The sequence below is a fragment of the Apteryx mantelli genome, chromosome 2, assembly GCF_036417845.1.
Source record: "Apteryx mantelli isolate bAptMan1 chromosome 2, bAptMan1.hap1, whole genome shotgun sequence".
In the NCBI taxonomy this organism is placed as follows: Eukaryota; Metazoa; Chordata; class Aves; order Apterygiformes; family Apterygidae; genus Apteryx; species Apteryx mantelli.
Window position 1 is genome coordinate 161,034,316 of NC_089979.1, and position 22,547 is coordinate 161,056,862.

A 22,547-nucleotide genomic window follows, 5' to 3' on the forward strand; every position below is an offset into this window, starting at 1 on the left:
AAATGACCTCTCTCAGGTATCTCTCTTCTCCAAAATGACTTCTCTTCTTAGATGTGACTATGACCTTCCAAAAGCCACCACAGACACCTCCTTTGTGTCCAAGACCAAGGTGTAGATACTCCTGGAGATCACAAACCCCTTGTTCAATCGTGAAGGTCCCAACAATTCTTGGTGACTGTAGGGCATATTTGCAGTAGGCTGTGGGCCTTCTTGCACTGCAGGATAAGCAAGTCTTTCCTAAGCTCAAATTGTCTCAACCAGTAGCTCATAGAGCCTCAGCAATTCTGATTAGAAGTTTGCATATATCTCTGTGGTACACTGCAGTTCAAAATGCAGCCTGAAATGCAGACAGACCTTTCATCCTGAAGACCACAAAGCTCACATATGAGCAACAAATTTCTGCAGATAGATGTCAGCAAGCTTTTTTTGTTACAGACACTCACTGGATTTGACCTTGATTCCCCTGTGAATCCAGCTTACTATGTCTTAATTTTTGGGCACCTGTTTCAAGATACCATAAAGGGGATGAACTTTCCATGCATTCATGTGCGGGTAACAGATGTATATAGCCCTCACTAGAAATATATATATATATTTTTAAACCAAGCCAGTTCAGCTAGGTACTACTAGAACTAATATAGCCTTCAAGACTTTATTAGCAGGACTAAGAATATTCAGGGCTAGCAAATAAATCTGACCTCTGAAATCAATTATCTTTCACTTTTATATTGTCATGTCACCTGCTGTGAAGTGCTAAACCAGATTCAGCCCTGATTTCAAGAGTCAGCCCCCCATGCCCTCAATCAGCCTCTCCTCGTATGTTAATTATCTTAGTGGCCCTTTGCTGGACTCACTCCAGTATTCGCATGCTATTCTTGTACAGCGTGGCCCAGAGTGGGACATGGCACACCAGGTGGGGTCTCACCAGGGCTGAGTAGAGGGGAAATAAACACCTTCCTCAGAACTGACTTGAAGCACAGTATCAGGGAGGCATCTGTGTCCCAGGTTAGACATCTGCCACCAAGATCGTTCTGTGAATTTTCTTCTGAACAATATCAATAAAATTGTTTCATACCTCTTACAGTTTTCATATGCTCTGCAATAGAAAATGAGTTTTTCCATGGGATGTTAGCCTATCACATTGAAATCTTCACACTCTGCATAGTAAAAGATCAGTTCTTGTCAAGAAGGAGGGGAGAAAAAGAAAAAAAAAAGCTTCTTGGGAAAAGTGAGACCTTAGACTGTTCATTCTGGTCTCCTAGGAGTATGAGCTCTACTGACTGGCAACTGAGCTAGGAGATGATGATGCAGCTGTGTTTGATTTCTCTGCTGAAATGCTATTTGGCATTAATTACTATAGGAAACACAGCAAGTCAGTGTAATTTTTGTAGTACTTGTCCGATATTTAAGGAACAATACAATAGCACCCTGAAACTACCTAAAAGGCAGACATGATTTACTGTGATAGAGAAAATTATTATTTACAGCAGGAGAAAGGTAAAAAACAGACTAAGAACTTGTGTGAGCTCTGACCCTTTATGACTTTTGGACAGTAATGTCAAAGTAACTACATTGATTATATATGGAAATAATTATATATCCTTTGAATTTTGTTTCTGAAAGAGATCAGGCCAGTAGCACCATTACAATCTACAGACCTTCTTAGCACAGAGATATGCAATAAAAACCACAGTCCTCATTCCCATGTAATTAATGTCATCATAGTTCCCATATGTAACCAATGAAGTCCATAGAAAACTGTCATTGAACAACAAAATAAGGATTCAAATGCAGGGAGAAGACTAAGGAGTAGGTGTGGGGCAACTGGTATATTCATCAAGAGCAAATCAACACACTTCCATTACCCAGAGAAGATTATCACCTATAGAAAGCCTTTTTGGCATTTTAGCTGGAAGGACTTATGATCACCCACCTCTCAAAGATTTACAAGATAGGACCCTTAATGATCTCTTACATAGAGGTGTATTTTGTTCAATTAGCCAAACATGGAATGCTTTGTTCTCATGAATTTTGGAGCTACTCTGATGAAAGCCAACTGAGACTTAATTTCATTATTCATCTCAATATGTTCCTGCCGTATTCAGAGAACAGTTTATGGGCCCTCCTGTGGCTAATTTAGCACCTGCAAATCCCCATGCTTAAAGCCAAAGGGTGTATAACCTACTGCATAGTTCCTGCAGATTCATTCACAGCTCAAATCATCATGCTTTCTAGAAAGACTTTTTCCTCTCCTTTAGAAACTTTGTACACACTTCACTGTCTCAGAAGGAGACTATCGTAAGATGCCCTAGTTCTCCAAGAGTAGGCTGTATCCCAAACCTTTTTGTATTTTTAACTCCTTTTGATAAAACCTGAGAAGACCTTGAGGGAAAGCAAGGCACCCTGAGGACCTGGGTCAGTCTTGGATTGGAGCTGTGAACAGCTATTTCACCAGCTGACATAGGGCACTCACTGAAGTTAAACAGACAACGTAGGCTGTCTCAGCTAACACAGTTAAGAAGGTCCCAATGAATGCTGCTTGAACTAAGTCAACAGACTGCACTAAAATGGATGAAGGTTGATCAAAGCCATTCCATTGTTTCCACTACAAATGTAGCAGCCTCTCGGAGAAGCCTGAAATAAGTATTTAAATGCAGTAAAATTGAAATCTGGATGCAAGACTTAGAATTGCTTAGCCTTATCAGCTGTGCTTACTTGTTCTTACTGTTTGAACCCTTCAAGATGCGTCAGAATGTAGTATTCATTACTGCAAATAACCAAGCTGCGATAGGAAGCTACAGTTTGCCCTGCCCCCTCCATATTTTGTTTCCAGTTATGAATTTCAGCATCTTGGAAGACAATGGTAATAGCATTCTGCATATAAACTTAATCTTAGGTCACGTAACAGTAGCATATACTTATCCCACTCTCCTGGCAAAACAGTAAGACTATTTTTCTTCAACTCTATAATCCAAGCTGGAAACCCTTCTAAAAGCTAATCTCTCCAAGTTCAGACTGTTTTTTTTTAAACCGCTGAGTATGCATGACTGAATATTAGTTATGCAACCATAACAACTGTCCTTTTCAAGAAAGATTCCTGCATAATGCGAATACAGAGAATCCAAGGCAATATTACTTGGTCTTAAAACTTTAATAGTAAAAAAAGTGTAAAACCAAACACACCACTGAAAACTTACCAGTAATGAGAATTTAAGTGTTCAAATTCAGAATAGTGCAAATTTTCTTCACTCCCCTCCCACCTCTTCCAAACTTAAATCACTTTGGTTCATATACTTACAAGTATTGGCAAAAAAAAAAATGAACTTCTGACTTACATTTTTGGCTGTATTATTTGTAATACATACAGATTTAGTTTCAGTCTTTACAAATAAATCTTAAATACCTATCAATCAAATATATGTAGAGATCACTGTTATCTTTACTTCCATCTGGTGTTGTAAGGCTTTGCAATTGGTTTTAAGATGGTTACAAAACTGTTTCCCCACCAAGTAACATACTACTTAAAATGAGCTGAGCTGATCCAGTCCTGATCTGAGGACCTAATCTCTTCAAGTAGTCCTACAAAATGTGATTATTTATGTTTTAAACATTTGAGGAAGGATCTTATACCAATGAAATTACTCTTGATTTACACCAAATAAAGACTAGAATTAGGGTCTGCTTTTAACTTAGATTTTGTGCTAAACTTTTTATATAAAAATAAAGCACAAGCAGCAGTTATTGCATTCCCCTCAAAGAGTAAATATAGCCAGAATACTGCTACCTTGCCTTAATATCTTCTTCTGATGGGTCAGTCTTTAACAGATGCCTCTAACTATATCTGAAGCCATGTAAGATTGGAAATGAAGAAAAAAAATGCGTAATACAAAAGGCATATCCATAAAAGTTTACAAGTACACCATAACCACATAATCTGAATATTTCTAAAAATCTGGGTTCAATGAAAGATACAACAAAACTAGCTTTCCTAGTTAAATAAATTATTGCTCCATTTGATTCCATGCAGCATTGAAATGAACTCAGAACCCTTTTCTCTTTAATCTGTCATAAGAAACAATGAATATTGAAGAGAATATAAGGCTCAGATTTACTGTACATTGCACTTTAATTTTAAGACCTAATACTTGCTATTTAGGTCTATGGTGGTCTAAGCTATCAAATGAATTGTGCTCACCAGAACTAAGTATTAAGAAACACCAAACATTTAATGTAGTGACATAAGCACTCTTCTTTTTACAAGACAATCACAGATTGCAAGTTCTATAGGGTTGTGTAAAAACAAATAGTGATCTCTTTCAGAAGCTGAGCTGAGAAAACAAGCTGTTCACTATTACTATTGTTCACATACATTTTAAAATCACATTTTAGGCCTTTCTCTGTTTCCAGTCAAATCAGTCAAAACCCTGACTCAAACAGATGCAAGATCAGAGATACCTTTAGGAGGAAACTGCAAAACTTTGACTTAAGGAGTTGGAGGCACATACTTGATGGCCATAAGCATCTGCAATACTTGTTTTTTCAGAGATACCAGACATTTAATATGCCTGAAGACCCATCTCAGTAAGATCCTGAAGCATATGTCCTACTTTAAGCAGGAGTGCTCACATACACCTAAGTCTTTTACTGAATTGGGGACAGAATTTGATCCTCTCAAATCTTACTGCAAGCTTCAGAAGAAATTAAGTTTCAAGTCAGAATTTCCTGATAGTTAAAGTTTACTTTAGAATAAGATTGTCAAGTATTCACTTATCGTACTGAAGTAATTTAGAAATTCCAAACTCAGTGACTTAAAAACTTTCCTCCCTCCAGCCCCCTCTCCCACCAAAAGGCAGAGAAACACAATGCAGCATTACAAGTAAGGGCATGATTCCTTCATAAGACTCTTAAAAGCGTTAATGCAATGCCTTTAATCTATTTCGATCACTCTTATTTTTAAATAACCCTATTTTAAAAAGATTTGGATAAATACTATTCCTATTAAACCATACTTCATCATTGTTAAGCACCATCAATCTACTTCCTTTGGGCACTGATACAAGAGCTTGTAATTAAATTTTAGTTTCAAGGCTTTAAAATATGGCAGCTGCTTCAATAACTTACATTGGAGTCTAATACTTGGAAAACTGCCATTTAGCCTGAACAGCTGTATGTAACTTGGTATTAAATTCTTCCAGAGAACAGCCATACGCATAATGCTTATGCAGTAAATCAGGGTAAGATTTCAAGATAAGCAGTTAATTTCACTTGGCTATTCTAAGAGTGGATTAATAATTTTCACAAGTCGTTTGTGCAGTGAGCCCATACAGAGATTATTTTTTCTAAATAATCTTCAATTTAAAACAGGAACACATCTTCTTAATGTTGTTTTCACACTGGCATCATGCCCTCTCCTCCAAAGATTTAGTCATTGTGTGGTTTCTCTGGAATACCCTACAGATAGGAGGGGAAAGAAAAAAGAAAAAAGTATGTTATAATTTAGTATCATGTGACAAGTTAATACATTATCCCATGCTTTCAATAAACAGTGAATTAACCTCAGTAAGACTGGCAATGACCTAGCAGACTTGATTTATTGTAAAAGCTCAACTAGGAGGTGCTCCATAACTAGACAAAAATATCCCACTATGGTGCTTTGCCACTTCAGCCCAACCATTTGATAAATGCATCTACCAATTACACTGCTTTTTTATATGACTTTGTTATTTTTCCTCTGTATGTCAGACGCTTTCTTAGCAGAAAATACATAGTACTTGCTTAATGGGCATTATTATTATTATTATTTTTTTTTATGGCCGCATTTCAAGTTATGGCTTCAAGCCAAAATTATTGTATTTTCCATCAAAAACTGGTACTGGATAGCCTTAACTCATTTTCTCCTAAGTTCCTCTTCTAGTATGAAACCCTGCAAGTATCTGAATGCAAAAACAATTTAACTGACTTTTAAAAAAGCTTGTAAGAAGTTATTCTCGTTCTACAGACAATGAGTCAAACTACAAAAGGCCTCAATATTGAATGCAGTCACATTCCTGCAGCCTCAAGCAGTACCAAACAATAGGTATTTGTGAGGGGATGTTCTGAATACCACCCTAGTTTGCTAGATATCGAGAATGTCGGTCACAATTCATAATGAAGTGTTGTCATCCAGTTAACTCAGCTGATGAGCAATGACTGAGTACCTTTAGGTGTTGTAAAGAGGAGCAAGAACCAATGACTGCAGCAGCACTTCCTCTTTTAAAAAAATCAAAAGGTTAAATAAAACACTGGATCCTTAAGCTGGTAGCAAAAAACAGCCTGGGCTAACAGGAGGTTTACTTAAATGTAATACAGCACTTAGTTACTACATACAAGCTCAATTGAAATCCAATGATCAAAAAGCAGCAAGCATGTCCCAGACAACATTTCCCAGACAGGATGGGAGTGGGATCTCTCAGAAGCGTAACCAGACTGGAGCCATAGAAGGATACAGCTGACCTTTACTGGGCTCCTTCTCCACACTAGTACATCTTGTTTACTAACATCCAGGCAGAGTAGGTATGAAGTGCAGCATTTCTGACATGTGTTTCATCTATTTTTCTGGTCACTTAAGCCAAGCAGTATTTAGGGTAAGGAAGACCATTCTCTAGTGCTGTTTCACTTATTTACTAGGATAGACACAGCTCTGTAACTTAGACCTCTTCAGTTAGCAAAACATTTTTATGTCAAGAACCCCACTCTCAGCATCACTACACTTCTCCCAATTTCTTTTCTAACTGCAAAAACTAGATGTGGCAGAGGGAGAAGCAAGACAATTTTACTCCACTAGAATACTTTCCACAGGTGCTGCCTTCTACTCTATACATGCCCAGAAAATACCTATTGTTTGATTTGCAACTGTCAAATGCAGCTGAACAGTTTGGTGAGTGCAGGAAAATACAGTTACAAAAACACCATTTCATTCAGGTTTATTTTAAAGCTGCAATATTGCATCTTCTTGCCACCTTCACACTGGATGATAAAGTGGATTGATACCAGATGATCCAGTAGGTTTGTTTGTTTTTTTAAAGGAGAAAAAAAAAAGTTAGAATAGAGAGAAAAAGAAATTCTTCTAATTTTCAGAACTGAATACTTCATAATCACTACACAAGTGTTCCTGCAAAAATGTTGTGCTTCTTAAATTGTTTCCAAACTAAGCGAGAATAGTGTAAAATACATGAGAAGACATTTCTAGATAACCAAAATAGAGTGCTTTTGCCTTGCCAGCCTCCCTCCTTCTTTGGAAGAAAGATGACAAAGTTGTCAGGAAAATTGCAGGCAGGAGCCAGTCTGATTTTAACTACACTCAGCTGAGATGCCAGCTGAAAAAAAAAGAAGGCAAAGAAAAGGAAAGGGGAGAGAAAAAAATCATATACACCTAAATTTTAGCCCTTTCTTTAAGGCTTCCTTCCTTTGCCTTCTAACACAGAAAGCACAGCATCCGGAAGTGCTGAATATACCAATATGAAATACAGAACTGGAGCATGTAATTGACCCAACAGCTTTATTATGGGACTCCACTTGCAAAAGTGGAGATGAAATTTTCCACTCAAACCAAGAAAAAAAAAATAGTAATAATAAAACTTTTTAACAAAAGCCCCAAACTCTACTCCCCCCACCTGTCAAACATTTAATCAGGTGGGAGGGAGGAGGGAAAACATGCAGACAGCATATATCACTGGAATTTGAAGTAGGAGTAGTGAGCTTGTATTTTAAAGCATCTGAGGGCAAGCCAAAATTGATTGCAATTTAAGAACGTGACCCTGGGCCAGGGAAATCTGTAACTTTGTATCAATCCAACAGTTAAGAATTCTAAGAAGAAAAGCCTTATGAAGTAGACCTCTTTCCCAATATATTTGGGTGTTGTTGGTTTTTTTTAAAATCAATCTTTTCTACAATATGTTATGGTAATTTTGTGTAATTTAGAATCAATACTAAGGAAAATAATTTTTAATGTTATCCACTGGTGGTCAAGCAACATGGTTCTTTTCCCCAGCTTGTCTGCAAGCCTGTCAGTCTATATAGAGTCAAGTCCTAACAGTCTGCACTAGAAGTACATTAGTAACCAAACATTGGGTTAGGAAGGCTAGGTAGAAGAGACGGAAAGCCTGTTCCAGGCAAGACAGTTAGACTATCTTTTTATTCATTTGCAGTCCAACAGTCTCAAAAAGCAGCTTTCTTACTGCACATCTTTGAGCAGTGACTAGTATTTCAAGAATTTCAAGTCTACACCCTTTGCTCAGTAATAATTGAAGGTACCTAAACAGCCCTAGAGAAGTGAAGTACTTGAAGAATGTTTACTAGGATAACGGAAATATGTAGCAAAGGAGATAGCAGTTAAATCAATATAGTATTAATTACTACTATCCATCAGTGTCAGAATGCATTTGACAAGCAGGGCTTAAGCTGATGTGCAAGCATACAGCCAGGTTTACTGTTAAGTACACTGTAAGGAAATAATTACTTGAGATCCTAGCAAATGAGACAATCGTTTATATTATATTATCCCATATATGGAGTGGTACTTTAACTACATGTTAGCTGAACAGAAAGAGCGTATTTCATTCTAGGAGTAGCAGAATTCAGTGCTACATAAAGGCATTTCCATTCACCTAAACAACAAGAATGTCTTACTGAATGAATAATTAGAGCAAGCCCATCTGTCTCTCAGCTTCTTAGCTATATCAGATGTTAAGTCAAACTGTTGGAGAGGCAGCGACTAAGATTCTGGCCAGATCTGGTATACTGATTCCAGTCTTTTCCCAGCAACAGCCTAAATAAGTTACATACAGAAGACACTCAAACACTAATTATGAAGACAATTCCCACTCCACTGGCAACATAGATTGTATGCTTACATGTCAACTCTTGAGAAGATTTCCATGAATCTTAGTTTGTGAGTCATACCCTCAAAGGCATAATTTGTTCTTGGACTAACAACGGTGGAAGGTACTTGGATGGTTAAGAGGAAATGCTAATTATACAATAATTACCATAGCCAGTTGGCGTCCTATGTTTCCTACAGTCACACCTCCTGAGAAAAATATACATGGAAGCCAAGAACGGATGTAAAGAAAATCCGGGGATGTATACCTAATAAACAAAAGGACATATGTTAAAGACAAGTTATTATCATCATCTTACATGCTGCTAGCAAGATGCTACAGAATTCTCTCCTCAGGCCCAAACAGAATGGTAGCATAGGAGAGGGAATGCAGAGACCAAAAATACATCAGTTATTAAAACAAGTGTTTTTGTTGGATAAAAGGTAGCTTCCTAGCCAGCAAAATTCAGAAATTCTCTCTCCTGAGAGAAAGTTAATAGTACACCAGATCAGAAGAGGTTTAGTTTGTTGAGGTGTTATTATTTCACCATAGGTCTGAATCTGTCTCCTTGCCTCCTTCCCCCTGCCCTCCAGTTCTCAGTCTGATCATTTGGAACAATTGCACAATTAGCTGCTTTAGACAAACAAAACATCTTTTTATAAGAATATGCTAAATACATTAACTAATTTTCAGTGCATGTGCACCCACATTTTTATTAAGTCAAGAGAGTTGAAATACTATTTGCAAAGTGTAACTTACTGATAAACACCATTATATACAAGAAACTGGGTTATCAGAGTTGCTACAAAGGCTATTGTAATTCCAAGTCCGAGACCACTTCTTGAACGATCAAACGTCCACCAAAGGCCCAGTGACAAGGCTGCTAGAGTCAAGGACAGCTGGACGTTGTTTGCAAAATCTAGTTTCTGGAAAAAGATGTTAAGGACAATCCTTTTAAGTCTGCAGACAGCTTGTTGCTGAAACTGAACAAGAGAACCTAACTTGAAAATGATCAAGATTTTATATCTCTAAATGCAATATGCTTAGGATCTGTTTTTGAGACCTGCTGAGCAATCACTGCTCTTGCTGACTTCATCTGGAGTGTGAGTGTAAAGACAGCATCAATTCTCACACTGAGTATCCAAAGGCTAATATACCATACACTAATGTATTTAACTTTTATGGATTTTTATCCAAGGTAACCTAGTATACCTGCCAATTTAGGTTTTCTGCTCAAATCATTACTATTCAACACAAAAAGAGCACTCTTATGGAACAGTTTAATGCATCTCCCCAGTAAATACATATATAGCATTTTAATCTGTATGCTGTCTGCATCTAATAACACAAATTACATGGTTACTCTCACAGTTGTATCAGATATTATAGCAGGCCAACTCCTCCCCCAGCCCAGAACCTAATTATTAAGTGGACTGCGTGGCTCTCAAACTGCTGTGAAGCTGACAGCACAATACAATACTTCCTTTATGTCTCTGCCAGTAGCATTATCCTTACCTTTGTAAAACTCCAAAACATGGATGGGAGAAATTGTGTTGCATGACTATATACTAAGCACACTAACCAACAGTATAAATGAGTTCAAGGATACTGCACTTGCATGATTAATGCCAACGAAAACTGCTATACATCGCATTACACTGGCCCACTCCCTCTTGAATTTGTGTGGTTCTCCAAGGTGGCTGTCAATGCAGGGATACAGCAGGCCAACAACAGCTGTAACAGAATCAAGTAAGAGCACTTATATTAGCCATTACACAATGATCACTTCAATATTGCTTAATATTAGTTTGGCAAATAAGTGACTGGCAAAGCCTCCTAAGTAGTCAAGAGCCTATCATGCTACAGTAAGTCAGATGAAACTAGTTATTAACAACTCCCCTACATTTTTTTAAGCAAAAAAGAAAGACTTTAAAGCAACGTTCAGTGTGAACCTTTAAAGCAGAATTATGCTGCAAAGTTAAGGTATCTGACTCCAAGCTCTTCTCCAGATAGTGTACATCATTTCACATCCTGAGTAGATGTTTGCTATATGCCAATAAATAGCAAGTCAACATAAAAAGCTTAATTATGGGAAGGAATGGAATATGCCTTTATTGCTCATGTGCAGGATAGCAAATTTTATGAACTTGATTCATTAGCTGTCAATCAGGCCCTGAAGTAATGTTTGCTGGACTTAAAAGTTTCTTGGCAGGAGTTGCTTTCTTTCCTTCTACAGGATTATGAGGTTAACCTCTTCAAATCAACTGAATTTTGGTATCAAATAGAGGCAGGACAGAATTTAAGGAAGTGACTGCCAATAGTCATATTGATGCCAGTGAAAAAAAAATTACTCATACTATTAAGCAGACAAAGTTTTACCCTAATATAGCACTTTCTCAGTCTGCAAATATGATTACAAGAAAAGGTTAGCATCATCTTGCTACTAGCACAAACACTAGATGAGTTTTATTCTAAGGCTTGCAACTCCTCATGGGGTCACAAGCTCCAGGTTTAAGCATGCTGCTTTAACAGTAGTATGTTTGTTTGCTTCCTTTCCTACCCCATTTTTTCCCTCCTAAGAGGAATAATTTTATGTGAAGAACATTACAAGACACATCATTCTATGAAAGTGTACAAGTGATTTGATTATGAGCAGCTTTCATTTTCTGATGCCAGTTGCCAGGACTGTTGAGCAGGATTTTTACCTTATGATAATAGCTAAATGACTGACTTTTAATCCCATTGTGACAGGATTATTAGAACTCTTACTAGAGCCTATTTTATGGCAATTTCTTTTCACTAAATGAGTTATCACTCACTTAAGAAAATGAATAATCTTTTGCACTCTCTTACTATGAGTAGCACGCAGTAGTACAGTAGTACTTGTACAGCCACTGGCATGTTTAATCCCTTAACCCTCCACCACGGTAGTATGTGTGTACAGGACGTTTGATAAAAGTAGGAGTCGGTTGTTAACGCTAACGAATCAGATAAATGCCCGCTACTGTTTCAGCTGCGCCGCACAAAGGCCTCTTATTTTCGCCGGGCGCTCCGTGCCGCGGCCCAGCGCGACCCCCCGGCTGCCGGCGCGGCGCCAAGCGCCGCCGCGTGCGACTTCCTTGTTTTCGGCCCGTGGCATGTTGGCCGCGCCAGCCAATGGCGAGAGGCGGCGGCGACTCACCAGTTCCGCAGGGAGCCAATCAGAGCGCGGGCAGGGGTGACGCGCACCGCGGCCGCGGCGCCGGCTCCAAGCGGCGCGGCCGGGCCCGGCGGCGGGGACGCCCGGAGTCCCCGCTCCCGCGGGGCCGGCAGCGGCCGCGGCTGGGTGCGGCAGGCCGATGCCCCCACGCACGCCGCCTGCTCCCCGCGCATCACTGGGCCGGGGTACTTCTGCTGCTTCATACTGCAAAATTGCAGCGGACTTCCAAAAAGAGGCACTTCAGCCGCATTAAGAATGTGCTCAGCTGAAGCTCAAAAAAGCTTCCAGGCAAGTAGAAAAGGTGTTTGTGCTCCTGGATAAAGTTGGAATCAAGCTACATCCAAAAAAACCCAGAATTTACATCACTTAAATTCTACACATCAAATTCAGTAAGTGCAAAGCCCCAACACACATAGGCCAAAAATTCAGGGCCACTCACTGCCTTTTTTTCCCAAGGAGGGTGAGGAAAATCAGGCATGGAAGGAACTCACCTGCAGCTGTCCCACAGCAAGGGGGCACCCACCAGGCAGAGGAGAAGATAGTGGAGATGACTTCCTCAGGGAATAGAGTCACATTTCTCTGGATCTGCAGCAAGTTCAGCACCAATGCCATGAAAGCACCGACAACAAAGAGGACCACGCTCCTCTGCACGAGGTGTTGACTCAAGTTCAAGGTGCTACTGCTACTGGTATTACTGCTGACACTGGAGGTGCTGGGGCTCCGTGCTCCACGACCCACCAAAGCCAGTGAGGAGCTTGAGACAGAGGAGCTCAGCATCTCGCCCACCTTGGCAGCCAGCCCAGCAGCAGTGTCCCCCAAGTGGTTTTTATGCCTTCCCCTGGCAGTGCAGGAACAGCTCCAGGTGCAGCTCTCTAACCTGGGCATTGGCTTCACCAGGGTCCTGAAACACATGCACAAGGACAGCCTGTTAAGACCCAAAACAACGGGGCAGTTCAACCCCAGACCCTTGTACAGTGCTGACGTACAGATGAGAAATAAACAACACGCTCTCCTACAACACTAGCCACGTGGAAGCTTTAAAGGCACCGGGCAAACAGCTTGGATGCCTGACAGACTGGGAAGGAGACAGATGCTGAACAGCAAGGTAAGACGGGCACAGAAACGAAGTGACCCGACGCCCCAGGGCTGCTGCAGGGGCCGCGCAGGCTCGCCGAGAAGCAGCCGAGTCCCGTGCGCGCCTCTGCCACCCCCACTTGTCCCAAGCGGCACCAGCGTCCAGGAGGGCTCAGGCCCAGGGCAAAATACACGAGCAGAGGGACTTCGCCGAGCACCTCCCAGGCCGGGATCCCGGGCGGACTTGCACAACCCCTTCTCCTGCGGGAAAGGGAAGCGGTTTCCCGACTCGGAGCGGTAACACCACCTCCTCAGCCCTCGCTCCCCAGCCCTGACCCCTCCGGGCACCGCGCTCCCGCCGCTGTCGCTCCCCAAGGAGCGGGTCCCCACGGGCACCCGGGGCAGGGGCCTCACCTCCCCTGCCTCGCCTCGCCTCACCTCACCTTACCTCACGGGGCTACGCCGGGGCCGCTCCGTCGGCGGGGAGAAGGGGGGGGGGGTGAACGGCCGCCGCCGCCTCCCTCGCCCTCCCACCCCGCGCTCTCGCTCGCTGGCCCCGGCCCGCTCCCGGGGTAAGGTTTATAAGCCTCCAGCCCCGGGTGTCACGTTATCCGCCACCGACCTACCCGCAGCCAGCGGCAGAGACGGCCCGCTGCTCCGCCACCCCCTCCCCTCGGCCGGGCGGGGCGGCGGCGGCGGCGGCGGGGGGCGGGGGAGGGGCAGGGCGCGAGCGCCGAGCGCGGGAGCCGCCGCGCCAGCCCGGGCACCGGCACCCGGTCGGGTGAGGCGCGGCAGCCAATCAGAGCCAGGCGGCTGATATGACGTCAGGGACACACCACCCGCCCTCCTCTCTCTCTCTCTCTCCCGGGACCCCCCCGCCGCCCCGGCTGATGGCGCGGCCAATGGCGGGCGGGGCGGCGGCCGGGCGGGAGAGGCGGCCGAGCGCGCGCGCGCCTGGCGCGCGCCGCCTCAGGGGGAGGGGAAGGGACGCGGGCGCGCGGGCGCGCGCACGCGCCTCCCCCTCAACGGTCGCCGCCGACGGAACTTGCAGGCCGTTGGTAACGGCCCGCCGGCGGGGGCGCCATGAGGGGAAGGGTCACCTCCCAGCCTACTGCAGCCTGTGCGGCTGGAGCTGGGGTGGTGGCCTCTGCAGCCTGGCCCTCATGGGCGTCCCGGGGTGGGTTGTCCCCTTGGGTGGTGGCTTTTGGCCAAGGGGAAAGTTAAACGCAACTGCCCTGGCTTCTCCAGAAGTTCAAGCGGTCAGTGTTCCTCGGTCTCTTGGTTGTAAAATCACGGCATAAGAGGATCATGCCAAACCCAGACTGCAAAAGAGGCCAGCTGGAGAGGGTCTGCTGGGTCTTGAACTCCTGACTTTTACCCCTGCACGCTGATAACCTGCACGGTTTACGTCACTGGTGAAATCTGGGTCATGATGTGTCCAGCCTCATAGCGTCATTAAAATAGTTAGATATGAGTTCGCCCACTGAATTCTACAGGGGTCTGGAAATTGTTGATGTGATAGAGATGACAGAATATGTGTGCTATATATATATTAGAGTTCAGCATCAAAAGTTGTCTAGGTAGCAGCACTCAGCTGCTAGGTTTTGTTTTTAAAATACTGGTTCTCCAGGACTCATCAGAATCTAGTGTTTTGATGCAGTAAGAATAACTGGATTTGTTGTTCATTTAGGTGGCTGGAGCCAGCAGGTCTTTTTTTTTTTTTTTTCCCCCCACAGGTAATACACTCTATTTATAGTGTAAAAGAATGTAGGACCCAGTGGTTTCCCAAGCCATAACACTGAGGATTTAAGCATCTTCATTCACTTGCTAGCCTTGACCGTGAGGGGTAGCATGATGATCCAAGTTCAACTCTGTTGGATTTCATTGATATGTTAAATGTAGCAAATGTCAATAAAACATAAGGAAAGAGGCAGGTCCGCTGTATATGGTGAAGAGTAAAATTCATCTAGGATAAGGTTATCCATTCTTGTCGTTTGATCAGTTCCAGCCAGCATGTAAAGAATTAGGATAGCTGAACCCACAGAGCAATGTGCCCTTGGGCTGAACATTTGTCTTTGTGATGGAGGAATTGTTAGTGCTGTCGTTTGAAGTGACAGAGGCGTTGAATATTTTGCTCTTACTAATGACTAGCTTGGGAACAGCCCAGTTCTGCCTTGCAGACTTTATCTCTGGACTGCCATATACATGTTTTGTGTATGGAGCGTCATGAGTTTCTATTGGTGTCTTATCTCCATGGGGTGATCAGGTGGTAAAAAAGCTTCTGATTTTAGTCTGATATATTAAAATTGTTTGCGTTCTTCTGTCACATTTTTAAGACATTGTACTTGTCTAAGTGTATGTGGTATATTGTTCTTGTAATGTCTTTTAGTTAGTTGAGAGGTCTCTGATAATTTGAATTTTGGGTATATTAACTGTACGTTCAATTTGTTTTTACAGTACAGTTTTTTTCCCCCCTCTAACTTCAAGTAAAATAAAATATCATTAGTAGAAACTTTCAGTTTGTCCTTTCAAAAATCTCCCCCATTTTCCTTTATTTTTTTTATGGAGCGATTATAATGTTGATCAAGAGGTTGACTGAAGAGTTATCTTCTGACGAAACACTGCCTGTTTGGTTTCATCACAATGAAATGGAACACACCAGAATTCTAGCTCTGCATCAGGACAATAAAATGCGGTTGTGCCAATTAATATAGAGTTTCTGTTTTTCATCTTGGAAGAATACACCTTTTCCTTCTTCCTGTTTCACCAAGCATTCTTATGTCTCTGCAAATAGTTTTGTTTCTTGGTCCCATGAGCTATTCACATTGCAATGCAGCATTGCACTTTACACCATTAATTTCCTTTTCTTCCTTTTTTTTTCCTGACCCAGTGGACCTGCATTGGGTCTGTTTAAGTTAACCATTTTCAGGAAAAACAGTCTTAATATATTGTCAGCATTTTATGAGTTCCTCTGCAGACACATTTGATTTGTTCCAGGAAATCACATGCAGACATAACATTTCACTTCATGGCAACTGTATACAAGGTTTGAATTGACACAGGCAATTTATCTGTGTCCCTGGATTGCTAAGCAATACCTTAGGCAACTCTAAATAAGGGCTCGAACTCATTCCCTGGGAAATTTTCCTTCATGTTGAATCATTTTAAGATTTATCAACAGGACTGCAGATCTGAGATAAAATGACCTATCTTTGTAAGAAATGTCTTTTTGGAGTTTGCTTCTGGAAAACAAATATAATTCATCCTTCCTTGTGCTACATCTCCGCTTTATTTGAAAAGATATATTTCTGTATTAAAATTTTTTTCCTCGAGTCTTATTCTCAGTGTCTGGGCAAAGTTCACATTCCCTCGTGCTGTGTCTGCTAGTTTTCTTTCCTGAAATGGCTTCTTAAGCATTTTTTATCATGTGTCTTCTTTTCCTTATGGGTATGTTTCCTTTGCTTCTTCTTGCAGCATCTTTTTATTACTTATTAGATTTTTTTTTTCATATTTGTAATAGCATGTGGTAGTGCCCTGCTTTCTTTCAGGCTTGTTTCATACAGGTATAACTTGCTGTAGCTTCACTAAAACCACTGGAAGCAATATGAATCTGTACTAGTTGAGAAATTGGCCCTAACATTTTTTGTGAAGCTTAATGCTTAAAATAAAGGTTAAATGCCTCTTTATGGTTTTGTTGCTTTAAAAGTCATAATGCTTTGCATTTCCCTATAGAATCCTAAAAAGGGGTGGGCCTCTGTATGCTTTGATTAATGCAAGAAATTTTATACCTTACAGTTATTTCTGGAAAGAAGTGCTCGTGTGTCTTTGTAAGATTAATGACAGTTATTTTTGTCTCATTCAATAGCAAAGACAGCAGATTTCTGTAAGTTCTCAGCATCGCTACTCGTTACATAAATAAATTATTTCACCTATTCTTTCATGCTTTCTGTACTAAACTGTGACATTTTGAAATCTGGCAACATTGTTGTCTCGCACAGACTATTTCATGGGTATCTTAAGCAGGGAAGTAGGTGGGATATTTAGACATTTTATTTTTCTCCCTATTTACACTGGATCAAAAAAATGAGTTAGTTGCTGATACAATCTCAGAAGACAGTGATGGAGAATCAAAGAAATAATCAGTTTTCTCTGCTGCTGAACAAGACCAGTATTATCCCTAAAGCTGCTTTCCCTCTGCTTCACTAGAGACTTCCTGGAATTTTATTCACTTTTAAGACTTTCTCCTATTGATACAAAGAAATGCAGCCATGCTGGTCATAAGCTAAACCTTAATCTCCTGCTTCTCCATAAAAGGATTTAGTGACATACATTGTTTGATCCTGATGCCAACTTACGTACAATAGTTCTAAAAATCTTTTGACAACAGTAGCAGTTTGTCGGACTAAATTCTTAGCTTTGTTAGCTATCTTCAGTATAGCTGTGTGAATTCTCAGGAATCCTTAGCTAAGTCTGTAGATTGCATGAGGTTTTCTTGGAGATCGGAGTACCTCAATAATAAATGATGTATGCAGAACTCTGTAGCACGGTTTTGAGAAATTGCCTAAATCCCAGCGCAAGATCTCATTAAAAGCTAAAAGGAGGAGAAGGAAAGGGAGTGATTACATGGTACAATAAGCAGTATGCAAAATGTACAGAATCTTAACAAGACAAACTCTAGCCAGAACACTTAAGGCATGTAAAACAGAAGGGCAAAACAAAATGTGTTGGTGGTTAGTGTGTAATAATGTGAGTCATCCACAGTGAGCAGGACTTAAAAATTCTGCTGCTTTTGTATAATCTGAGGGTGAGAAGCTAAAGCTGGAGTCTTAACATGGAAATTAAACCCCAAAATATCCTAACAAAGCTATTTCTTTGTATAGTAAATAGTATTGTAGTGGGCAGATGACAAATGTTAATTGAAGTTCTTTTGTTTAGTTACAGACATTTCTCTAGCTGCTTTTTTACCAGAACAAAATAGAAAGCACAATTAGGCTGCAGTCTTCCAGTGTCTGTAAATTCATGTAATGACTATCATGTAATTAGCTAATCAACATCCTACGTACAGCCGTGGGTACTGACTCACTGTCAATGAACCTCTGTCCTGACACAAAGACAGTGTCTGTGGCTCAGGCTCAACTTTATTTATCACAGTCATTCTCGATATTTATGAAGCAGTGAGTTCACTGGGTTTGTACTTGATATTCAAGATGGTAATCTGAGCTAAACTTCATTATGAAAAACTACTATTTGCTGGTTATGTTATTGTTGAAAAAAATATGTCTTTGATGACATCAGTAGTTTTATGAGGGAGTATGAGTGGATTTCTTTAAAAGTAATATTACTAGCTATAAATGACTAGCTAATCAGTCATCATATGAAGGCACAGCCAGTTTTTATAATAATAGTCTATGTCATGATAGTCTAAAGCATGGGTGAAATAAACAACAGATGCACAGTAATAAAAACAGAAGGAAGATTATGTTTTATATACATTTATTTCTTGAAAAACATTATCTGCATGGAGAAGAAAACAGAGAACGACATTTCTATCACTGAACCTTCTACAATACCAAGTTCTGTAAAAGGGCTCCTCTGAGATGTATGTCCAAACACATCAGCAGTTGTTTGTGAGCTCAAAGGTTTTTCATTAGTTCTGTGACTTGGGACTCAGTCATTCTCTTACAGAATCAAAAGAAATTTTTGTAGAGGGTTACAAGGTAAACTCTGTTCCACTTTCACACAGTGCTCTTGCCGTGGTACACAATTCTAGCACTTCTGTCCTCTCATGACAGCAACCTTCCCACTTCTTTGCGTCATATGTGCCTAAGCAAGGTGCTTCTGGAATTCATAAGGTGGCTGGTGGGGTTAGCCATGAGGCCACCACAGAGGAAAACTCCCCCAGCACATGCTTAAAGTTTGAGATTTCATCATGCTACAGCTGAGGAGACATGTAGTAACGATCTCTCCTGTGCGAGGAACTATTCAGCTTAGAACAAGTAGATACATAGGAGAAGAAGGGACCTTACAGCATCCTTACTTTCCAAGCTGTTCTCACTGCGTCAGGTACAAGGACTGTACCAGTCTAGGAAAGCTAGCTGCAGTCTCAATGTCTGATTAGTTAGCTATAATCTAAATTAGATGAGCTCTGCCTTGCTCTGCCCCTTCCCTGTACTTCCATAGTAGTAGCTATAAATAGCAGAGCAGGGGCTGCCAAGAATAGACTCAATATCTCAACTCCGGCTATATCTTTACATCTTTATGTCCCTTAAACTTTGGAACACTATGGCCAAGTGCTTTAGAGCTGTTGCTGTCATAGAGAAAACACTTCTTCTAGAGGTTTTCATATAGAATGGTTCTGCCCAATTCATACTGCTTTAAAAAAAAAAGTACTTTAAGACATCTATAGTTTGTCTTATAGGACTGCATTCTGACAGCTCAAAAGAGGTTGGAGGAGGTGCCTGAGTACTGCAGGTGCCTCATCCAGACTGCCATTGCAAGAGTGTAAATATGTAGAGCACATCTCACCTTTAAATACAAGGGATTAACTGATATTTTTTCTCCCATCATACTATAGAATCATATATTCAGAGAAAAATCTTGGTTTTGAACAGGGCACTGGAAAAAGTTTTCCAGTGTAAAGCTCACAATGCAGTCAGGAAGATCAGCGCAGAGAAGAAACATCGGCAGAGAGGGAACTTGCCTATGCATTAATGCTTGTTGTAGTATGAAAATGTGGCTCCCATTTTGCACCATAAGTAGTACTATAAACATTGCCACTTTTCTGGCAAAAGCTCAAAATCGGTATTTCAGTGATTGCAACAGTACTCTTAATTCACTGCACCTAGGTAGCGAGAATTGCTGTTCAGGTGTATTTTCAAATTGCCAAGCTGAACTTTAAAAAGTACAGCATATGTGAAGCCTACAACTTTGCCCAGAGCAATAGCTGAGAAACTGCTGAAGCTAGGATATACTGAAAAATATTTTTACTTAAAGCCAAATCCTTCATTTTTTACTCATACAAGGACTCATTGTAATAATGAGATCGGTCACTTGCCTGTAAACTCAAAGGATGTAATTATAAACTATATTGTGCTAGTTGTATGCTAATGTAATTCTTGCTATCATTGTAGTGGAGGATTGGACCTTACATAGCTGCTCCCAATATGCTGCAGTAAATTTTACTGTTTTTACAGATACTGCTAAGAGATTAGGGTAGTTCACAAATCAAATACTAGACTAGGATTCTGCGCATTTCATCTTGTTAACAACCTGAGCTACACGCTGCCAGCTTCCCTTGCAGTATTATTCCAGCTTATTTTTGGATGCTGCTTATGTGAAATGCTGAAGGAACTGGATTTCAAAACATGCAGGAGAACAGTGCACTTGGGCCCACTCAGTCCACTGAGATTAACACACTTAAAGGAGGTGCCTAAGTTAGTAGCCAGTTGCTTTCAGTTCCTTATAGAGTCGGCACAGGAAAACAGTAACTCCAGAGGGTTGCTGAGATCTGAGTTTGTCTGAAGAGTCCTTTGGAGGTGCCTGTTTCTCTCTATTAACTGCAGTGAAAGCCTTCAGTTTCTGTATTCTGAAGTAGCTCAGTTATGTGCCTAAAATTAAGTAGGATAGATTCAAGCTCTGAAGTCAGAGGGCAAAAATCTGTTTATACCCTGCTGTCAGAAGCAATAGCTGATAGGGCCATAACTTGCCCAGGTTTCAGTCTTTGGTCAGCTTTGTCTGTGTATTGCCTCACAAGGTCAGGTGTTTGTGACATCTGTAAAGATGAGAGTGGTGTCTTCACATCTATTGCAGAGGTTCAGAAATTGGGATTGCAAAAAAATTGCACAGCAAACAGGCCTTAATCTCTTAGATATAACTCACTAGTTTCTGATGTCCCACATCCTGCAAGTGAGAAACAAATCCTGGGAATAAAGAATGATCATCTGCTTGGAGAAAACAGAAGAAGAATACAAAATGCCTAGAGATAAAATGGCATTGTAGCCTATCTTAGAAGCTATCAGTTTTTATCAGCCAGCCTTGGCACTGTTCAACTGAATATGTATTTAATTTTCCCAGATTCACTGGAGGAATCTCAGTTGGAAAAATAAGGCAGACCCTGCTCTCTTCAAAGAGATCTTGCCTCTATTTTTTCATGTTAAAAATCTGCTGTTTTTTGCTGCTTTGTGGTTAGATGATTGCCTGTGTTCATGTGTGGGAATCTTTGCTCCTGTGCTGTGTTGTTTCTCTGGAATGCTATGAGCAGTTGTTTTTGTTTGTTCAGACTCAGGTGGAGCTAACAGTCTAATTGGGTAAATATTTGCAATGTTATGCTTGGAAGACAAAGAGGGCCTAATTCCTACTGGCATCAGTGGCCTTTTACGGCAGCCTGGCAGTGTGAAGGCTTAAATAAAACTGACAAAAATAAGGCCACTACTTATGGTCAGACCATGTAAAGAGGATTTAGTGTAAATGGCTATCATGCCCAATATATATTTCCAGTTACAGTTGGAGCAGTATTTTCTGGTTAGGAGGTCTTGTGATTACAACCATGGAGGGGGAAGCATGCCTCATTTGCAGACTTCATGTCCGGAAGCGCTCAACTTCCATTGGTTTCAGTGGAACCTGGTACTTAGTACTTTTGAAAAACAAGACACTTATTTACATATCTGTCTTTGGGCATCAAGGATCAGATTTGCACTGATGCAGATAGTTCTGAAGTGAACCTTAATCTTAGATAAATGGGTCAGAATGCCTGAAGCTGTTTGGAAAATTGCAAGTGCATAATGGAATGTGTGTTTGTATGCATGATAAATACATCATAAAAACCTTACCAGGTGACTGTCATAGGTGTTCACTAAAATCTTCACACGTGAACAGGTTATAATGAAGACCTATGACTGAAGAGACTGTTAATAGGTAACTGAGCCTTTGTTCATACAGAGGTTAATAAAAATGGTTGTAACATGAGGAAAAGTGAAATTGGACTCTGCATTTGAAGTATAGTGTAGACCAGAGCCTAGCTCAGCTTCTGTGTAGCTGTAGCTGTGGAAGCATAGAGCTCGCCATGAAGTGATTTATCCTGCCTGGTCTCCAAAGAACGGCATAGTCTCCAAGTTCTGTTGCTTCACACGTGCTTTATGGGAACATCATAAAATGTGCTTTATGCCTTTCTTTGGGTTTGATAAAAAACTTTAATATATGAGGGTTTTATTTTATTAAATGATCTTTGTCCTGTCTCATTCGCTATTTTCTTCAAGGTTCAGCTGTTTATTCTTACCTTTAAGACATAAATACGAATAATTTTGTTTCAACCTCATTGGGGCAAACTGTGATACTCTTACACTATTATCTGACTTCATGGTTAGGTCCACCGGGTTCATTGAGACTAATTCTGATGCAAAGTATCACTCAGAGTGAGT

General features: G+C 41.0%; 1 protein-coding gene across 3 annotated transcripts; it reads right to left on the reverse strand.

Annotated features, from left to right (window-relative positions):
• Positions 1–3,132: 3,132 nt before the first annotated feature.
• INSIG1 (insulin induced gene 1) lies at positions 3,133–13,821 on the reverse strand. Of its 3 annotated transcripts, none has more exons than XM_067291954.1 (6): positions 13,758–13,821; positions 12,549–12,958; positions 10,468–10,592; positions 9,618–9,784; positions 9,027–9,126; positions 3,133–5,451 (listed from the first exon to the last, which is right to left on the reverse strand). In XM_067291954.1, the coding sequence occupies exons 2-6, from the start codon at positions 12,940–12,942 to the stop codon at positions 5,422–5,424; spliced, it is 816 nt and encodes a 271-aa protein (XP_067148055.1). In that variant the 5' UTR covers positions 12,943–12,958; positions 13,758–13,821; the 3' UTR covers positions 3,133–5,421. The 3 variants fall into 3 exon arrangements, with proteins under 3 accessions (XP_067148055.1, XP_067148052.1, XP_067148054.1); XM_067291951.1 differs by lacking the exon at positions 3,133–5,451 and adding an exon at positions 8,694–8,806; XM_067291953.1 differs by lacking the exons at positions 3,133–5,451; positions 13,758–13,821 and adding exons at positions 8,694–8,806; positions 13,580–13,625.
• Between the last annotated feature and the right edge of the window lie 8,726 nt (positions 13,822–22,547).